The following is a 22,213-nucleotide window of genomic DNA, read 5'->3' as shown; positions in this document are numbered from 1 at the left end:
TGAAGAAATATAGGGACACTTGAAACAATACTAACCATACAACATACCATAGAGGATAGGTCAAGGTAAAGCAAGACTATGTTTATTGCATTTGTGGACTTGGAAACAACTTTTGACAGTGTTGTCTGGAATACTCTCTTTGAAATTCTGAAAGTAGTGGGGGATTAAATACAGTGACGGAAAGGCTGTTTTCAACTCGGACACAAATCAGACTGTAGTTATGAGAGTCAAGTGGCATGAAAGGGAAAACAATGGGTGTGAAGGGAGTGAGACAAGGTTTTAGCCTACAAACGTCCTCCCCCCCCCCCCCCCCCCCCCGATGTTATTCAATCTGTGTGTTGAGCAAGCAGTAAAGGAAACCAAAGACAAATTTGGAGTGGGAATTAAAGTTCAGAGAGAAGAAATAAAAACTTTGAGGTTTGTTGTTGATATTGTAATTCTATCGGAGACAGCAAGGGACTTGGAAGAGCAGTTCGGAATTGACAGTGTCTTGAGAGGAGGATTATAAGATGAACATCAACAAAAGCAAGACAAGGATAATAGGATGTAGTCGAATTAAATCAGGTGATGCTGAGGGAATTAAGTTGTGAAATGAGATATATAAAGTAATGAGATATGTAAATCCATACCAAATGGGCCAACACTGGTTGCTTGACCATCTCAGAAAAATTTTATATTTGCCGTGTGAATTCCCCAATGTTTAGTAGTCACAAAAATATTAAAGAAAATATTGTTTATTATTTTGAAATGTGACCATATTTGTTTCAGGTCGCATGCGTTTTTTCATATTTGCAAGCATCTACATTTTCTTCCAATTATTCAGGAGTGGATTGTCCTAAGCCTTTCAGATAAAATGCATTTAGTTCAACACACTTTGGCCTACAAATTAATATTAATTATCACTTAGCTGAATGTATTCTTTAATATATTTTTAATAGTTCAAAGTTATCAGCCACAAATTTTTAAAAAAATCAATTTTTGAACAGTAGTTTTCCAAAGAAAGATTAATTTCTCAGCTCTAATATTTTTTCTGCTATTACACTATATAGTACAGTTACTTTTTTTTATATAGAGTATCACTGTTGAGCAGCTTACACCTAAAAAAACACACTGTTTTAAGAAATTGATTTTTTTAAAATTTTTCCATTTTGTGGCCTGCAATATCTTTGTTGGGGGACCACATAAAAATCTGAAATTTTCACAGTTAATAGACCTTTATGATATCTAACTTCAATATAAATTTCAACTTTGAGATTCAGTTGGAAGTTATGGAAAAAAGATTACAAACACAAGTCAAAAATACATTTTTTAACATATGTGATATCTGGTAGGCTAATCAAATAAAGTATACCAATTGCATAATGTAACACACCACATTACACTAGCTAATGATTATTTGTTGAAACAATTCTGTGGTAATTGTTTCAGCAGGCTAACAATTGCATCTGCAAGCTTATTCAAGTGTGATTGTTGTCTTCCCCCTTACACCAACAATAGTCTTCTTACACTTATTTAGCTAGAAGTTCTTGAAGTGTGCAGTTTAACAATGGTGTCTTAGTGTTCTGTTGGTGTTATTATCAATGAAGCTTGTCATAAAAGTATGTATGGAGTGTACCATAAAGACATTACTTTAATCGAAGATTACAGTGAAGAAGAAAAAGTGTTGTTTTACTTATGAGTCGGCCCAGAAGTCAAATCAACATGCAAGTACCATGGAATGAAATACTTTAAAAAATTTAATCGCCTTTTTGGTCAGTCTTTCATGGACCCTTTTGAGAAACATAAGAAACCTATAACAAAAGGTTTGCGAGAAATAACGTTTGATCATTATTCTAAAAATAAAAGGCCTTTTTTCAATCTCATACCAGGAAAAATCATTGTGTCCAACATGTTATTCTAAGATATTTGTAATTCACAAAATAAAGGATAGTGAAACCTCAGATACAGAACTTAATTACTTATTAGCAACCATTAAAAAAGTAGATACAGCTTGTGAAATCCTGGGTATATTGCCTGCTAGTAAAATTAGGAAACTAAGTCAAGATAAAAGACCAAGTGCCTTGAACACAAAAATTGAGAAAGTGGCAGCTACAGTCAAAAAGAATTTTGGAAGTTTCATTTGTACTAAAACAGATGGAAGTTCTAAAACTTCACCAACTGAATATGATGGTTTGATAGAAAAACTAAATGCAGTACTTCAAACAAAGAGGTAAAATTAAGATTATCAGTTTACTACCGAATTCTTGGAGTTGAGCAAAGGTTAGTAATGAATTTAAAGTGTCGGAATGTCTTGTTAAGTTAACAAGGCAATTAGTAAAACAACAGGGAATTTTACCAGCATTGCAAAAAGAAAAGTGCATCTAATTTGGTAGATGAAAACACAATCAATAAAGTTATTAAGTATTATGATTATTACAATAACAGTCGTTTGATGTCTTGCAAAAAAGACTGTGTTTCTGTGAAAGAAAATGGTTCTAAGATTCAAAGACAAAAAAGGCTAATATTGTGTAATTTAAATCAACTGTTCACTGAATTTAAAAAAGAAAATCTTGACATTAAAATTGGAAGATCAAAGTTTTGCGAGTTGGAGACCAAGATGGTGTATTGTTGCAGGGGCATCTGGCACCCTTAATATTTGTATTTGTTTGTATCATTAGAACGTAAAGTTGATGATAGATGGGGCCAATCTTAGCGTTGACTATAAAGACATTTTGGAAGTTATGGTATGCAATATTGACTGTTACAATTGTATGATCAAGGGAAAATGTGAAGATTGTCCAAGCAAACAAGCTTTACTTGACATGTTTGAAGAATCCGAAGATGATTTGCTGCCTGACAATATAAAATACAAACAACGGGTGACACAAGACAGAACTGAAATGGTGACAGTCATAAAATCACAAGAAGAGTTTTTTGAAGTGTTGGTGGATAACCTTGAAAATCTGAAAATGCATCATTTTATTGCAAAATCTCAAAGTAAATTTTTGAAAGACAAAAAGCAAACATTGGCAGCTGATGAATGCTTAGTTCTTGGTGACTTTTCGGAAAATTATTCCTTTGTTGTTAAAGATGAAGTACAAGGGCTGCACTGGGTAAACAAATAGGCCACAGTTCATCCATTTGTATTCTATTATAAAGATGAAGATAAACTAATGAGCCACAGCTTTTGTGTCGTAAGTGACTACCTTGAACACAACACTACAGCAGTGCACATTTTTAAACTAAAAGTAACAAACTACATTAAACAACAACACCCTTCAATAAAGAAACTGATTTACATTTCGGATGGGGCAGTAAGTTAATATAAAAACAAAAAAAAAAGTTATTTATATCTTCTTTCATAAAGAAGATTTTGGGTTTGTTGTAGAATGGCACTTTTTTGCTTTATGCCATAGGAAGAATGCTTGTGATGGTGCCGGGAGTACAACAAAGCGAGCTGTCACAAAAGCAAGTCTGCAGCGGACCGATGACAGTCATATCATAACAGTTCAAGAAATGTTTGAATTCTGTAAAAAACATATCAAAGGAATTACTTATGTTTTTGTACAGTGTGAGGAAATACAAGAAGTCTATGACAGTGTCTTGAAGGAAAGGTACAACACTTGTCAGAAGATTAAAGGCACTCGATCGTGTCATTGATTTGTACCCCATTCACACAACTTACTGAAGTGTAAGATCACATCAACTTCACTGGATAGTGATCTTCATCAGTGTGGAAAACTTGTGCAACTGGTTCTTCAAAGAAAGACGTAGTGGCTTGTCTTTACAATGAACAGTGGTGGATTGGTGAAGTTGATAATATTGATAGTCAAAACCAAGATGTACATATTGCATTTTATCACCCTCTAGGACCAAGGACATCTTTAAAAAAATTAAGAAGGATCACATTTGGATGCCACTTAAAAATGTACTAAGGAATCTGTCTACCATGGAACTTTACAACTGTGACTGGGTGAACTTACGATCTAACACCCAAACTGAGTGAACAAATTTCTCAAATGTTCAATGAGCAATGTACTAAAAACAAATAACAAGAGAACAATATAATGTAATTAGTAGGCTTATTTTCAATAAAAAAATATTAAGTTATCATAGATATGATGAAATTATACAGAGTGGTCCATTGATCGTGACCGGGCCAAATATATCACGAAATAAGCATGAAACGAAAAAACTACAAAGAACGAAACTTGTCTAGCTTGAAGGGGGAACCAGATGGCGCTATGGTTGGCCCGCTAGATGGCACTGCCATAGGTCAAACGGATATCAACTGCGTTTTTTAAATAGGGACCCCCATTTTTTATTACATATTCGTGTAGTACGTAAAGAAATATAAATATTTTAGTTGGATCACTTTTTTCGCTTTGTGATAGATGGCGCTGTAATAGTCACAAACATATGGCTCACAATTTTAGACGAACGGTTGGTAACAGGTAGGTTTTTTAAATTAAAATACAGAACGTAGGTAAGTTTGAACATTTTATTTCGGTTGTTCCAATGTGATACATGTACCTTTGTGAACTTATCATTTCTGAGAATGCATGCTGTTACAGCGTGATTACCTGTAAATACCACATTAATGCAATAAATGCTCAAAATGATGCCCGTCAACCTCAGTGCATTTGGCAATACGTGTAACGACATTCCTCTCAACAGCGAGTAGTTCGCCTTCCGTAATTTTCGCACATGTATTGACAATGCGCTGACGCATTTTGTAAGGCGTTGTCGGTGGATCATGATAGCAAATACTTTTAAACTTTCTCCACAGAAAGAAATCCAGGGACGTCAGATCTGGTAAACGTGCGGACCATGGTATGGTGCTTCGACGACCAATCCACCTGTCATGAAATATGCTATTCAGTACCGCTTCAACCGTATGCGAGCTATGCGCCGGACATCCATCATGTTGGAAGTACATCGCCATTCTGTCAAGCAATGAAACATCTTGTAGTAACATCAGTAGAACATTACGTAGGAAATCAGCATACATTGCACCATTTAGATTGCCATCGATAAAATAGGGGTCAATTATCCTTCCTCCCATAATGCCGCACCATACATTAACCCACCAAGGTTGCTGATGTTCCACTTGTCGCAGCCACCGTGGATTTTCTGTTGCCCAATAGTGCATATTATGCCGGTTTACGGACCGCTGTTGGTGAATGACGCTTCGTCGCTAAATAGCACGCATGCAAAAAATCTGTCATCGTCCCGTAATTTCTCTTGTGCCCAGTGGCAGAACGGTACATGGTGTTCAAAGTTGTCGCCCTGCAATTCCTGGTGCATAGAAATGTGGTACGTGTGCAATCAATGTTGATGTAGCATTCTCAACACTGACATTTTTGAGATTCCCGATTCTCGCGCAATTCGTTTGCTACTGATGTGTGGATTAGCCGCGACAGCAGCTAAAACATCTACTTGGGCATCATCATTTGTTGCAGGTCGTGGTTGACATTTCACATGTGGCTGAACACTTCACGTTTCCTTAAATAACGTAACTATCCGGCGAACGGTCCGGACACTTAAATGATGTCGTCCAGGATACTGAGCAGCGTACATAGCACACGCCCATTGGCCATTTTGATCACAAAAGCCATACAGCAACACGATATCGACCTTTACCGCAATTGGTAAACGGTCCACTTTAATGCGGGTAATGTATCACGAAGCAAATACCATCTTCACTGTCGGAATGTTGCGTGCTACCACGTACATATACGTTTGTGACTATTACAGTGCACTCTATCACAAAGCGAAAAGAGTGGTCCAACTAAAACATTCATATTTCTTTACGTACTACATGAATATGTAATAAAAAATGGGGGTTCCTATTTTAAAGAACGCAGTTGATATCCGTTTGACCTAGAGCAGCGCTATCCAGCGGGCCAACCATAGCGCCATCTGGTTCCCCCTTCAAGCTAGACAAGTTTCGTTCTTTGTAGTTTCTTCATTTGATGCTTATTTTGTGAGATAATTGGCCTGGTCACGATCAATGGACCACCCTGTATACTGTAACTGATATATTTTATTCCATAAGTGTAGATACAGCAGATGTTAAGAAATGTATTTTTGACTCATGTTTGTGATTTTTTTTTTCCATAACTTCCTATTGAATCTCAAAGTTGAAATTTATATTGAAGTTTGATATCATAAAGGTCTATTAACTGTGAAATTTTCAGATTTTTATGTGGTCCCCCAACAAAGATATTGCAGGTCACAAAATGGAAAAATTTCTAAAAATCCATTTTTTAAAATAGTGTGTTTTTTAAGTGTAAGCTGCTCAACATTGATACTCTATAAAAAAAAAGTAACTATACTATACAGTGTAATAGCAGAAAAAATATTAAAGCTGAGAAATTAATCTTTCTTTGGAAAACTACTGTTCAAAAAATGAGTTTTTCTGATTTGTGGCTGGTAACTTTGAACTATTAAAAATATATTAAAGAATACATTCAGCTAAGTGATAATGATGTTTTAATTTGTAGCCCAGAGTGTGTTGAACTAAATGCATTTTGTCTGAAAGGCTTAGGACAATCCACTACTGAATAATTGTAAAAAATGCAGATGCTTGCAAATACAAAAAAAAACATGCGGCCTGGGACAAATATGGCCACCATTTCAAAATAATAAACAATAGATTTTTTAAAAAAATATTATTGTGACTGATAAACATTGGGGAATTCACCCAGCAAATATATAATTTTTCTGAGATGGTCAAGCAACCAATTATTTTTTTCTTGGACCACTTGGTATAGAATGACCCATGAGTTTTGGGCAGCAAAATAACTGATGATGGCTGAGGCTGAGAGGATATAAAATATAGACTGTCAGTGGCAGAAAAACATTTCTGAAGAAGAGAATTGTTAACATCAAATGTAGACCTAAGCGTTAGGAAATATTTTCTGAAGGTATTCGTCTGGAGAGTACCATGTATGGAAGTGAAACATGAACGATAAACAGTTTAGACAGGAAGAGAATAGAAGCTTTTGAAATGTGGTGCTATGGAAGAACACTGAAGATTAGGTGGGAAGATCACATAACTAATGAGGATGTACTGAACAGAATTGGGGAGACAAGAAATTTGTGGTATAACTTGACTAAAAGAAGGGATTGGTTGATAGGACACATTCTGAGATAGCAAGAGATCACCAGTTTAGTATTGGAGGGAAGTGTGGCACTAAAAATCCTAGAGGGAGTCCAAGAAATGAGTACAGAAGCAGATTTAGAAATATGTAGGTTACAGAAGTTGTAACCAGATGAAGAATTTGCACAGGATAGAGTAGCATGGAGAGATGCATCAAACCAGTCTTCCAACTGAAGACAACAACAACAACAACAACAACAACAATGTATGTTGACTCATCTTTTCTTGAACTATTATTTACAGTTTGTACTTAAATACACCTCCTGATTGAAGTTGTACAGCATTTATGTATTTTAATAAGTTCTAAACACACATTTCAGGTGCATCGTGTTGTGCTTTATGCATGTACAGAGTACTTCCAACTTTTAGAGAAAGAGAATCCTCCAGGCAGCCATTTATTACGAATGCCAGAGGACATGGATCCAGAGGTCGTCGTTCCAATTATAAAGTAAGTTTTGCAGAGTGTAATTGACTTGGAAAACTGCTTTATAGAAGAAATGAAGGGTTTATTTAGTACAGAACTATAATTTTTCAGTTTTTATCATTAATTGTTTTTGTATTCTGAAGTTTTGGGATATGATTGTGGTAACAGTAATTATGCAGTCAAATAATTTTGTGTTTCCATTTCATATTCTGTTTCTCCATTATTGATCTAAGTCTTAGATGAGATTGCATTCTCACCCAAATGCCACACACAGAACTATTCATCTCTACAGGATGCCCCAGACCTTTAGGGCCAATTACACAGATGGCACAGGACCCTAAACGGAGTACTTTCAATTAGTCAAATAGTTGGAAGTAGCTATTGCAGAACTGTAAAATGTGGTCATTTTGGCAGCAGCACTTTATGCTTATCTCTCATGATACTGCTAAAGTCCAAGCAACAAACTGCAGACAATATCAAAAGCTTTTGATTATAATACTAAAACACATTGCCTGTTGATTGTAACTTGACAGAATATTATATGAGTAGAAGTAAAATACATGTGCATGTGGGAAAGGATACTGACATTAAGTTGGACAGGAAGGAAAAGAAATGAGGTAGAACTGGAAAGTGAGAAGAGCGATGTACATCTACACCTGTACTACGCAAACCATTGTGAAGTGCATGGCAGAGGGTAAGTCCAATTGTACCAGTTATTAGGGTTTCTTCCTGCCCCATTCACATACGGAGCATGGGAAGAATGATTGTCTTAATGCCTCCGCCACACTAGAACAGAGGTAGGTCCAAATTATTACAAAAGGCCGCGCGGTTTGTTGCCAAATGGTCACACCTCTTCATTCTGTAACCTGAAACAGCCACTCCCATAGAAAATCCCACCAAATGCAAAGTGCATAGTGTCATTCATTTTCATGAGAGGCCCTCGGTGTATCGTTGTGCCGTCATAATTCACTCAGTCACTACCAACAGTGACCTGCAGTCATACCTGATGGCTCCTCGCATAATGAAACGCTCTGTGCCTCTTCAAAATGTTGGAATTACAGGACCTCTCCCAGGTCGCCACCATACTCATTGATGGTGGTCATCCAGAGTTGCACAGAGCCACAATTCATCATTGAACACAGTGTGACATCGTACGTCAGCAGGCCATACCTCCAGGTCACGGAACCACTCCAAACGCAGTCACTTGCATTACAGTGTTAACAGCAGCTAGTGTGGACGTCGGCAGTAGCCTCTTGATCGCAGACATGGGAGCAGCACCAGGTGGGAGGCAGGATTAAATTACATGCATTAACATAGATGACTATTGTGTGTTCCCGCACTGGGTGGTGGTCAGTGACTGGCCCACACAGGCCATATGGCAGCAACATTGTAGGTAGGCAACAAACTGACCCAGGCTTGAACTCGTGGCCCACTGAGGAGATGGCCAGCAAGAGCCAGTAGTCATCCAGCATGTGACTCAATGGAGAAGAGGCTCCAGATTCACCGCATGCAGACCTCGGCTCAGGCAGGAGCCTGTAGCTGCTGGTGGCAAAGTCTGCGGACGGGAGATGAGTGAGTCACCTTGTGCTGCAAGTGATCCCTGTCCTGTAGTCACGAGCTGGGGTTCACACCTGGTTATTGCTGGGTATAATGAAAATCTGAGGATGAGAGTGCAATTTGGAGGCTGTATGTGTGACCTGGCTGGTTAGTATTTCTCCAACAGCAGCACTTCCAACCCAAAACTCATTGCAGGTTCGAGTGGTTGGGCATCACCATTGGGCGGTGATGGCTTCATTTGCCTGGGTTTTCCTGCATAGTCAGCTCCTGCAGAAGCCTTGTCAGAGCTATCAAGATTTCATACCTTTGGCTTCAGGAGTGCTGGCTGGCATCTTCCACTTTGTTAGCATTCCGAATGAGTGCACCTGCACTCAGAATACACCTTCTTGCTCATTGTGCCCGGACTCCGGGCTGACGACCCCTTCTTCCTCTGTGATGTTGTTCTGATTGATGCAGGAACTGTTTATTACCCCAGCAAAGCTGTGGTGCAATGCAGTGTGTGGAATGGTAACTCTGTAGTCCAGCTACTCCTAGTCTTCAGCCAACGGTGCAGCATAACACAGAATATTTCAGGGAGTCCAGTTCCTGTTCTCGGATGGCAGGTGCAGATGTGAAGGGATTACAATGTGCTCGGTGCACAGTGTGACGATCCTCCCTTTTGGTGGTCAGATGTCGTGTACTGGAACGTTGACGATGAGTATGCCAACCCCCACATTCTGATGCAGTCCAACATTGGGCCACTGTCATATCCAAACGTCTCGCACATATACATGTCTATCACATCCAAATGTCCTATATATCTGGATGTTGCATGATTTGATGAGTCAGCCAAATGGACACCCACAATGAGTCCCCTTTCGATCTCTGTCAAGTGCTGGTTACACCATCTCACATGTACAAGACATCTCCATGTCTTTCATAGTGATCACTCATTATGTGACACTGTTCACACCCCTCATACCGCATGCCTCTCCTATAAGTTTGTCAGGCACATTTTCTCTGGTGTTTTGTGTGATATTTGCAATTCTGTCTTTGTAGAATGTAACTGGAGTCAGGTCAAACAAATACTGGTCATCACATCTTTCATGTGACACCCAGTGTCAACAGAAAGCTTAAAGGTCCTGTAATTCCCATTACAATCTAAATGATTTTTAAAGAAAAGTGTTACAAACTCATTCCATACAGCAGTCCCAGATCAGTTAAGTGCGATATCCTTTTTATCAATTTGTGTTAACAGGGAAACTGGAACGCGAAGAATGAACAGTATTTGAGTAGCGACAGCAGTGCCCTGACTATGCTGACTGCTACCGCCAAGCAGCAGTGCTACTCATTCGCCGCTGGAGTGCTGATTATTCTTCACATTTTATTGTCCCTTTATTACTTAATTGATGAAACAAATGTCGCACTAAACTCATCTGGGACCACTGTATCGAACGGACGTATAACATTCCATTTTAGAAATAATTTTGTTTCTAACAGGAAACAATATCACTTTTCCGCTACACACCAGGCATCACATGAAAGCCATGATAACCAGTATTTGTTTGGATTGGCTCCAGTTATATATTGCAAAAATGAAATTGCATGTATCTGCCAAAACGCTAGAGAAAATATGCCGGACAACATTTAGGAGAGACTCCCATATTTCCTCCCAGGCCTGGTGACAAAATTAAATATGAACAACACTGATGCACTCAAATGGCCATTCTATCTGTCACAAAGAATTGCAACTCTCAATCATTTACAAAGTTACATTGACATCTGACAACATCTTCTGGGTGCTTCTCTTTTTTATCAGTAGGTTGGGACAAAACGTTGGGCTTTAATGTTAAATCCATTCAACCATGGCGTAATAGTCTGGAACATTTTATTAACTGTGATATTTCTGACCATGAAAGTTTACATCTGTGGTGTATCAAGAGGTTGTAACAATGGAAAATTGTACTGAAATGCAGGAGGATCTGCAGCGAATTGATGCATGGTGCAGGGAATGGCAATTGAATCTCAATGTAGACAAGTGTAATGTGCTGCGAATACATAGAAAGATAGATCCCTTATCATTTAGCTACAAAATAGCAGGTCAGCAACTGGAAGCAGTTAATTCCATAAATTATCTGGGAGTACGCATTAGGAGTGATTTAAAATGGAATGATCATATAAAGTTGTTCGTCGGTAAAGCAGATGCCAGACTGAGATTCATTGGAAGAATCCTAAGGAAATGCAATCCGAAAACAAAGGAAGTAGGTTACAGTATGCTTGTTCGCCTACTGCTTGAATACTGCTCAGCAGTGTGGGATCCGTACCAGATAGGGTAGATAGAAGATATAGAGAAGATCCAACGGAGAGCAGCGCGCTTCGTTACAGGATCATTTAGTAATCGCGAAAGCGTTACGGAGATGATAGATAAACTCCAGTGGAAGACTCTGCAGAGAGACGCTCAGTAGCTAGGTACGGGCTTTTGTTAAAGTTTCGAGAACATACCGTCACCGAAGAGTCAAGCAGTATATTGCTCCCTCCTACGTATATCTCGCGAAGAGACCATGAGGATAAAATCGGAGAGATTAGAGCCCACACAGAAGCATACCGACAATCCTTCTTTCCACGAACAATACGAGACTGGAATAGAAGGAAGAACCGATAGAGGTACTCAAGGTACCCTCCGCCACACACCGTCAGGTGGCTTGCGGAGTATGGATGTAGATGTAGATGTAGGTAATACTTAATCACTTTTATTATGTAGAGAATGTGTATTTCTTGCTACTACCTGTGATGTTTATTATGTTAAAGATTACACTTCTCTGTTGCAGCTTCATGTATACTGGCCGCCTAGAGTTCAGATATGAGTTACACTCAAAGTTGTATTCAGCAGCAAAAGTGATGAGCATGTCAGTACTGACAAAGCTTCTGGATGCTCAGTATAATTCTGCATCTGTTCAGGGGTCACTTAAACCTGCAACTGTCAAGAAACTTCATGTGCCATCTCATACAGCGTGGAATTTGCCTGTGAAGAAAGTTGTGAAGACAGGTGACTCACAGCTTCCAGAACCACTGCCAGGTCGAAAGTGAGTCAGTTTCATTGTTTGTAACAGAAGGATTGTCATGAAACAGTGAAAGTTACAGTAGTAACATGTGCCCCACGCAGAAAGTTATTCTCATTGGTACACCTTATTATCTTTTGTGTTTTTTTATTTTGTTTTTGTTCTTTGTCTAGTAGCCCAACCTGTGATACCAAACTATTGCTTAATGCTTTCAAGATGTCATCCAAGTCTCACTCGTGCACTGGCATAACCAGTGCTCAAGTGAGACGCCAGTGCTGTCTTGAAAGGGTTGATGTTATGACAAAATGAATCCTTCACAAGAACAGAATTACGTTCATCATTATTTTCAGAATAACTTGAACAAATGGTCACTTTAAACTTCTTAACAGGTTGTCTTCACAACCATAGAAACATTCATTCACACTGTCGTCTGAATCTTCGTTCTCATTCCATTTCCTTCTGTTTTCTGAATAGGGCCATCTCCAAAGGCAGGAGGAACTTAAAGATGAAAATAGTAACTATTTGAAATATCAAACTACAATCAGAATTTTAAATAAGAAAAAAGTGCATGAAAGCAGTCAAGTTTCATACTTTGACGACTGGTGTAAATGTTTAAATAGATGAAGTAGTTCAGAAACATCACAACAGATGACATCCACAGACAGTGTGTGTAGTAGAAAATGTGAGTTGTCTTCATATCTGTTCATAACAGAAGGCATGCAAAACATGAATAAGCTAGGATCCGTCCACTGTTTTACATTCACGCACAATAATAGTAGAAGCAGTAAACATTGCCGTTCGACCAAGTTGGCAATTCAGCTGTGTTCTCTTACTTTCACAGTTCTCACTGTAATCTTCCTCTCAAAAGTGCAGTTTTCTGCTGCCTACAAGTCATACATATTTCAGTGTCATGTAGTAATTTTGAGCAATGCTACTTTAGTTAAAAGAAAAAAAAAAGCTTAGGTGGCATATCAAATGCCTTATTTTACAGAATGGTGGCTGTTCTTGTCATTTTACCCTTAATATTGTCAGAACCAGTCTATTATTCACACTGTGTGAGATACATGTGTACTATGATTTTTCTGGCAATAATTCATACATTCTTAAGTTCAGCCTGTACACTTTTTTCATTGAAACTCACAGTTTGATTTGAATGTATATTTTCAGACTTCCCATTTGGAAGAGGAGGAGTACTCTGCCAGTTATAACTCCACACATTGAAGACTCAACTCCTGTCATTTTCTCATCACCCCTTCTACTGTAAGTAAAATAATTAATAAAATCTTTGCCTAAATAGTTCAAATGAAAATTTGAATATGTTATGAAAGGAGTGGTTTCTATTTAGTTTCTCCAAGATAGCACATGCCTGTAATGAAACATTATGTAGTAAGGTGTAATGAATGAACAAATTTTTGAAACTGCTTTTTTATATACTTCAGGGTGACTGCTAAATCTCTCAGGTTAAAACAAATGGTGCGTTAATACAGTAATTCTATTTTTCTGGATGTGCTGCTTGGAATCCATATTTTTCTCCAGCATTTTAACTGGTTAATCTTCAGGTAACACTTCATAGACCAAGCTTGAGCATAGCTTTGCATTAAAAAGACCGCACCCAAGTATTGGCTGGGCTGTGATTTTCTCAATCTGCGAGCCGCCTCTCCCTCTCAAATACTGGACTAATTTTGCATGAGAACAACGTACTGATGTCTCACTATCTGTCCCTCAACTAGTGTGGCCTTCTGTTGTCAATTTCTAGGATTATTTCGAAAGAAGTTCGAGGAAACGTAACAACTGCTGTTGCGAATGGCTGACCAATATGACCACATTGACGTAATTTTGTGCGTGTACTCGTAAAGTTTTGCAGTTTGCTGTAATTCTGCCACATATGTGTCACATTTATTGAGTAAGGAATTGTGGAAGCTCAGGAGGAGGAAATTCCTCAGTAACTCACCTCATACTCTTTTTCCTTGGGAGGATAATTATACTTTCTGTCACCTTTATTGTAAAATTTGTAACTTATCAAAGAACTAAAGTAAATATGAAAAACAAATCTTGAAGCTTGGTCCTTTTTAGCGTATATTACCCTTTAAGATACATCCATTAAAGATGAGTCAGTAATGCCTTACAAGACAGCTTACATGGCTTGTTTCCTAGGCTCAATATTCTTCTAAGAGGCTTCTCTCCAAAGTGTTAAATGTTGTCAGAAGATATGACATCCCAGCTTTGTTCCAGAGAACTAATGGAACAATTAATTTGTTAGTAGAATTCAAAGAAACAACCTTTGGTCACACTAGTAGAAAAATTCCATTAATTATCAGTGTTGAGAGAGAAGGCATTACTGTCTTTATTATTAAAATAAATAAAAAATGCGTAAGAGCCTCAGTGATTAAGGGGAGAGCGCCATACTACAAATCTGTCAGTTTTCAGACATTTTCTGTTGTTTGTTGATTCTTTCATCTCTGACAATAATGTAGTAATGTGAAAAATCATTGAACTAATGGCACTCCTGTGACTGGATGGGTAATTCGGTTCCGAAGTCAGAGGAAGGAACGCAAAGGGCTACCTTTTTCAGTAAGACCATGCCCACTCCTATAACTGGCTGGGTAATTCAGTGCCGAAGTCGGAGGGAGATAAGCCAATGGTTTATCTTTTTCAGTAAAGCCATGCCAAGTAAATACTGCTGCGGTCAAGCCAAGATTTGAATTGAAGATAGCTTTGTAAATACAAGAACTTGTAAAGGGACAGTTTTGACTTTGCCATATGGTTCAGAAATGTTTGGTAAATAAATGGATGATAAATAATTTTGCTATCAGAAACTGAAGCATGTATCTGCTGTGTGAAAATGTAAAGTGTGTATTGTTCATATCATCAGTCCAAAATTGGGGGGGGGGGGGGGGGGGGGGGGGGGATGAAAGTAACTAATCATTCGTATACTACTTCTTCCATCTCTTCCATTGGTGGCTTCTGTAGGACCACAGGTAGCTCTTTCTTGGATTGCATTTTTTTCTTCTTTTCCCCCAACTTTTTAACTTTTGTCTTCTAATCTCCCATTCTTTTTCAGATATCTCCAGTGTCCTCTTGTCTTGTCTGCACCACTGGTGAGTTTGTATCCTTTCTCGTGATACTCAAGTCAGACCATTCCACCCTGATTTCAACAACCCAGTTGGTCATTGTCTTTCCTCTTATCCTTCCAGTTGTTTCCCAAACTGTTTAGGTCATTCTATTCATTCATCTCGACCATATGTCTTGCAAATCTTACTCTTTTAAATTTGATATCTCCTAATAATATTCTCTTGCTCCGGTATAGTTATATCCTGGCCTTTCACATCTGTCCCTCACCATCTCTTTTAGGTCCATTGTTTTCCTTAGTATTTATCACTAGTGTCTCATTGTACTGCACCTTATCTTCGTACTGTTAGTCATCTCAGCCACAAGTAGAACTGCATTCCTCGTTGGCTTCCCCTATAGCTGAGTGGTCAGCATGATGGATTGCCATCCTACGGGCCCTGGTTCGATTCTCGGCTGGGTTGGGGATTTTCTCTGCTCAGGGACTGAGTGTTGTGTTGTCTTCATTATCATTTCATCCCCATCCGGTGTGCAGGTCACCCAATGTGGTGTCGAATGTAACCAAGGCCCCGTAAGGGGCCTCCCGGGCAATGACGCAAACGCTCATTTTTGTCCAACTTTCACATACTGCTTTCTGGTGTTTTCCAATCCCCATTAATATTCAGTGTCTTCATTTGTCATAGTTGATCATCTGTCATAATTTTTGTTATTAGTAGCACAGTCTACTCTCTAGTCCTCTGTTCAGTGTGTCCCTGTTTGATTTTTGTATCTTGATCATATCTTTATTTATTGCAATAAAGTCAGTCTCAATAACAATGAGTCGTTTCAGGTTTGTTGACTATAGCCACTGTCGTATCGAAGTGCTGACTCCTTAGGAATTGCAGTTTTTATCAATTTCTCTTTAAATCTTTGTTTCCAGAATGAACATTCTCCATGCAGTGGAGTGTGCATTGACTTGAAACTTCTTGGCATATTAAAACTTGGCTAGGCCATGGCATAAATCTTTAAATCTTTTTTGTACACAGAAAAGTTGTCAGTTTCTGCAAACAGAAATTTCATTTCTGCTTTGCATATTTATTTTGTGGTGTACATATGAGATTTTGTAAGTTTGTGTTTCACAACGTCAGGGGCAAATTTCTGAAGGTGGAACAAAAATTCTGATGGTATCGATAAAATTTTGTTTGTTACATTGTTACTGTTGCACAGAGTAGTAAGCCAAATCAGATTGTGTTGCAGACTCATTTTGTTGCTGCTGGTTTTTACAGTAATTTCAAGTTTTATCATTCAAAATGAGCAATAAATTACCGTAGTTAAATTCTTGGTTTGGATGTTTTATTGCTGATGGAAATTGGCAAATGAGTTGTATGAGTGTCCTTAATTTTTGAGATTTAAGAAATGGACTTACATTTGAAACTTCTGGGTGGATTAAAACTGTATGCCAGAAAGGCACTGGAACCTCGGAGAGTTGCATTTTGCGAGCAAGTGCTCCACTGACTGAGCTGTTCAAGCACAAGTGAGGATCTGATTTACACCCATGAATGACACCTCACCCGCCTTCCAGACTTCACAGAAGTTCTTCTGCATACCTTTAGGGACTTAACACTCGTCGAAGAAAGGATATTTTGGGGGATTTGCATTGCCATGGCCTAGCCTGGTTTTAATGTGCCAGGAAGTTTCAAGTCAATGCACACTCCACTGCATGGAGAATGTTCATTCTGGGAACAATCTCCCAGGCTGTGGCAAAGCCATTTCTCTGGAGTATCCTTTCTTCCAGCTTCCAGGAGTGATAATCCTACAATATAAGCAAGAAAATCTGTGTGAAATTTGGAAGGGTAGACAAAGACTTATTGGTGTAGGGAAAACTGTGAGGATGATACGTTAGTTGGGGTGGATAGCTCTGTCATTTGGGCACTTGCCTGCAGAAGGCTGTGGTCCCTGGTTTGAGACTTGATCTGGTATACAGCTTTAATCTACTAAGACGTTACAGATTAGTTCGTACTCTGCTGTTGAGTGAAAACTCATTGCAGGACTAACTCTTCTTAAAGATTATCCATGTGAAAGACATCTGAACACTGCCACCACAGATGAAAATCTATAGTTAGTGTCAGGTTCGCTACTAGGCAATCAGCAAAAACAGTTGTTTCATATAACGGTGTCAACAGAAATAGCAGAAGGAACTGTATGATACATTGTAAAGAGAGAAGTAAGCAGGAAAATGCTTTGTGCTGGTTGAATGATGCATTTATGAATTGGCCTGAAGCAGTGCCAGAAATCAACATATCAGAAATGTTCGTACCACTTTGAAAACAATGAAACTGGCTGTTAATTTGATGCTGCGGGTGGGATATAGGTCCATATTTAACTTGAGAAACAAAACAACAGTCTAAGGAATGGGTGGACACCGAGAGGTCTAAACCAAACAAGGTGAAGTTGTTTTCATCTGCTCAGAAAGGCACAACTACATTTTGTGGGATACAGACAGAATTATCCTCCTGGAATAAAATTTTTAGTGTGTAAAACATGAATATAACTCAAGTCTGCTGCATCAGCTGAATGAAAAAAAAAAAGGTGTTAGAAGAGACCGAAACTTGGAAAGGAAAAAAATTGTTCAGGACAGTGCATTGCCCTAATTGGTGCTTTGTTATTGGGAAAGTTAGGAAAAACAAAGTCCCACTTGGTGAAGCATATGTCCTATTCAAAAGATATTGCTTCTTCAACTTACAGTATCTAAAGAAATTTATGGCTGAAAAATGTCTCCAATGAAAATACTACAGTAGCTGTAGCTTGGAATTTTGCAGACCTTATAGAATCGCAATTCAGGATTTCCACAGGCGAAACATTCTATCAACCATTTCATTGTCGTCATTCCATTCTACAGCTGATGGTAGTCCTTGTTTGCAATAGTAAATTCATTTGATGGTGTTTCTTAACAGCTGTGGTCGCTGCATGCATGTCCTAAGGAGCTTTGCATCATAATCAGAGTAACACAGGCACTGCAATATTGTATCACATTAAAATCCGTGAAGCGGTTGCGTAATAGGTCACCAATGGTCGAAACCTCAAGTTCCCAACAAGTGACAAACCTGCAGAAGGACAAAAGTGTTGGGAAATACGCCATTGAGACTGAGCTGCATACCGACTTAAACTACAGTAAATATGTTGTGATGTGCAGGGCCTGGTGAACATCCCAAAAGAAGAATTGGAAGTTGAGTAGGCCTGAAAAGGCATTGTAGACATGCAGAATATCATGAAAAGGATGGTAGATGATATGATAAAATCTGACTCATTTGATCTCACTTTAAATAGCACAGAACTTCTGGTGCATATCAAGTTGAGGTTTTTTTTCTCCAGTTAACCGTTTGAGCCTTTTATCCTCAACCCAGTAAGCTACTTTAAATGCTTGCTTGCACTTTGGGCACATCAGTCTTGGATGTAAGGGAGAAGCCACTTGTGGCAGATGCGGTAAAGCTGCCTGTGATGGAGTTCGTTGTTTATCTTCTCCTTAGGGTGTTTTTGGAATGGGGACTATAGTGTCTTCTTTGAAGAACAAAACATCCAGGAGATAAAAATGACAAAGCGCATCCCATATGGTGAAGCCATTGCTTCCGTTCTCAAACTGCTAGTCCAGAAAACCAATGCTGCCCCACACAGGATGGTAGTGTCAGCACTAGTACCTGCTTTTGTCAACGCACTTGTGCTGCTGCAGTTATTTTGAAGCCTGCCCCCCCTCTCCCCAGAACTTAAGAAAAGTCTGTGGTTGCTGACAGTGCGGAACTCCCTGTCCCTCCAAATATTCAATCTGGTCTAGCGCCACCACTACCACTTCCGCAGTTGTGGCTCCGAAGCCTTCTCAGACAAAGAAATCAAAGTCGAAGGTGAAGAATCGCCCACTGACCAAGATAGAAAGCACACAGTTTGATGATGTCAGTGTCATCCTCTCTGACATCTCCCTGGAATCTTCTTCAGAGGCTTGGACAATCATCTTACCCCAAGACTGAACCTCCAACTGTTGCGGGCTCCACTCCTGGCAGAAAGTCAGTATGAAAGTGCTACCCATCTTACAATGGAGCATTAATGGTTTCAGGGCACATGTGGAGGAACTGAAACTTCTAGTACAGGCACACCACCTGTGCCTGTGTTTACAAGAAACGCATTTTATAGCCACTGACACCCCTTTGCTATGGGGCTGTATCCTTCACCAAAAGGATGACCTGACAGGACAGAGCCAAGGCAGGGGTTGCTATGTTTGTCTATAACACCTACAACTTCTCTGCTCTCTCCGTGGTTACTGACCTCGTAAGAGTAGCCATTGCAGTTCAAGTGGATCAGAAGATCATTGTCTACTCACTGTTCCTACGTGTACGTGATGCAATAGACCCTGAGGCTCTCAAGGACCTTATTGAACAGCTCCCCTGCCCATTTCTCCTACTGTGTGAGTTCAGTGCCCAAAATGTACTGTGGGGGAATAGAACTATGCTTGGCCTAGGGGCCGAGTCTAGGAGAACCTCATTATGTCACAGGAGCTCAGCATCTTCAATATACAAAGCCCAACTCGTGTCTCTGCCGTTTCTGGTTCATTCTCAGCCAACGACCTCTCTCTCTGCTCTCCCGCTGTTGCACACTCATCTCAGTTGGAAGTACCTGATGACGTTCATTGCAGTGACCACTTCCTACTGTGGATTCCCCTACTGGATGGAGCATTACCTGAACAGAAGTCACCAAAATGGATGGTCAACAGGGCTAACAGGACACTGTTCAGCCAGCTGGCTGTGTCTGAATACCACGACTGTGTCCAGGAATGAGTGGTCCTCATTACACAAATGATTCATCATGCCATTGACTTATGCACCCCAAAGTCCTCAGGTCATCTTAGGAGGCAACCTGTATCTCAGTGAACCGATGACTGGTGCTCAGCAATCCAGGACAGGCGTGCGGCACTTCAGTGATTAAAATACCGGCCAACAACAGAAAACCTCACAGCCTCTTAGATCGTGAGAGCCGGAGCTCAATGTGTAGCTAAGGAGAGCAAGAAAAGGTCGTGGCAAGTGTTACTGGAGTCCATCAACTCTTCCACTTGTTCTACAAAAGTATGGGAAGCCATCAGGACGATTTCCAGTAGTCTCGGTCATTTACCAATAGCAGCAGCAACAATAATGCCTGGGGACATCGCTCAGACGATGCAGAGCATCACAAAGACGACTGCCAATGCCAGCCAGGATCTGGCGTTTTGCTGGTATAGTGTGATTGTGGAGGGAGGCAAGTTAGACTTCAGCTCCAACACTTCTGATACCTACAACTACCCCTCTTTGTGGGATCTGGAATCTGCACTGCCTGAGGCTCATGATACTGCACCTGGTCATGACCAAACCTTGTACTGCATGCTTTGACATCTGCCTACAGCATCAAAGGCAATCCTCTTGAAATGTTTTACTGTAATGTGGCAGACAGATCACTTTCCCGACTCTTGGGGAGAGGAAGCTTTGATCTCTCTCCTCAAATCAGGCAGGGACCACACATGTCCCAATAGTTTCCGGAGTATTGCCTTAATGGGTTGCGTTGGAAAGACACTGGAGCAAGTGGTTAACTGTCATCTGGTCTGGTTGGTAGAGACCAGGCAACTCCTTAGCCACTCTCAGTATGGATTCTGGATATTTCGGTCCACTGTCGACGACCTGACCCTGCTAGAGGTGGCTATTCAGCAGGCTTTTCTGCATAAACATCACTGTCTCAGTATTTTCTTTGACACTACTTGGAGACACAGTATTCTAGAGCAACTTCGTCAGTGGGGGCTGTCGTGGCCACCTCCCCATCTTCATACGACCTTTCTTGTCTAATTGGGTTTTTGTTCCCACATTGGTAATGCACTGTTGGAGCATTTTGAGCAGGAGATTGGTGCCCCTCGGGGCAGTGTTTTAAGTGTTACCCTCTTTGCCATAGCCATATACACTGTCACGTCTATGGTAACGAGTCCTGTAATGTGCTCCTTATTTGTGGACTATTTTGCTTTTTCTGTTCCTCCTTTAGTGTTACAAAAGGGACTCGCCAGCTGCAACATAAGTGCAGGGATTAGAGGAGTGGGCTGCAAAGGCGGGGTTCAGTTTTCCACAGCTAAATGTTGATGTTCATTTTAATAATTAAATATCTTCAACATTTTGTGGCCCTGTCAGCAACTGTGTAAATATTAATTTTAATAATGAACAGCCTCAGTTCCACCATGTACCTAGAAATTTACCTAGGTTTCAGTCGGGATAACCCAACATTCTTCAGAATAACAGTATCTATCTTTTGACCATAGTGTACATCGTCAAGCTAAAACTGCAAATCCATAAATTATCGTCAGAATGTAAAACTTATCTGGCACTGCCTTGGCCCCACTTTGTGACTGCAATGCGGCAGCCACGAGTGCTGAGTTCCAGTACAGCACTCGTGGCTGCCGCATCGCGGTTGCGAAGTGGGGCCGAAGCAGTGCCAGATAAGTTTTACGTTCTGATGATAATTTATGGATTTGCAGTTTTAGCTTGACAATTTCCACTGTGGGCGAACGATAGATACTGTTATTCTGAAGAAGGTTGGGTTATCCCGACTGAAACCTAGGTAAATTTCTACGTACATGGTGGAACTGAGGCTGTTCATTATTAAAATTAAAATTAATTTTAATAAATCTTGTCACATTTTTAATTTACCTGGCTTGCATATGAGGGACAGCATTCTAACCTATAAAGATTTATAGAGTCGGTTTTGGTTCCTGGGCCTCATTTTTTACTCCAAATTATTGTGGTTGCACACCTGAGAGATCTGAAAGCCAGAAGCCTGGAGGCACAAAGTATCATTATGTGCCTTAGCCACAGGTCTTGGGGAGAGGACAGGGTGTGTCTGCTCCAGTTTTATAAGGGTTTTTGTGCATTTGCAGCTAGCCTATAGGTCCAAAGATTATGGTTTGTTGAGGCATTATCATTTAAAGATCATTGACGTTATCCACTATGA

The 22,213-nt window shown here is 39.7% G+C and overlaps 1 protein-coding gene across 3 annotated transcripts in view; it reads left to right on the top strand.

Moving 5' to 3' along the window:
* Positions 1–22,213, top strand: part of LOC126094645 (uncharacterized) — a 103,235-nt gene that overhangs the window by 32,632 nt on the left and 48,390 nt on the right. For all 3 annotated transcript variants that reach the window (XM_049909141.1, XM_049909142.1, XM_049909140.1), the window contains 3 exons: positions 7,465–7,592; positions 11,933–12,187; positions 13,331–13,423. In XM_049909141.1, the coding sequence (XP_049765098.1) occupies positions 7,465–7,592; positions 11,933–12,187; positions 13,331–13,423 (476 nt within the window). The remainder of the gene's footprint in view (positions 1–7,464; positions 7,593–11,932; positions 12,188–13,330; positions 13,424–22,213) is intronic.

This window comes from Schistocerca cancellata, chromosome 8 (genome assembly GCF_023864275.1).
Source record: "Schistocerca cancellata isolate TAMUIC-IGC-003103 chromosome 8, iqSchCanc2.1, whole genome shotgun sequence".
NCBI lineage: Eukaryota > Metazoa > Arthropoda > Insecta > Orthoptera > Acrididae > Schistocerca > Schistocerca cancellata.
The sequence above is the reverse complement of the archived record's forward strand: the minus strand, read 5'-3'. Positions and strand labels throughout refer to the sequence as shown.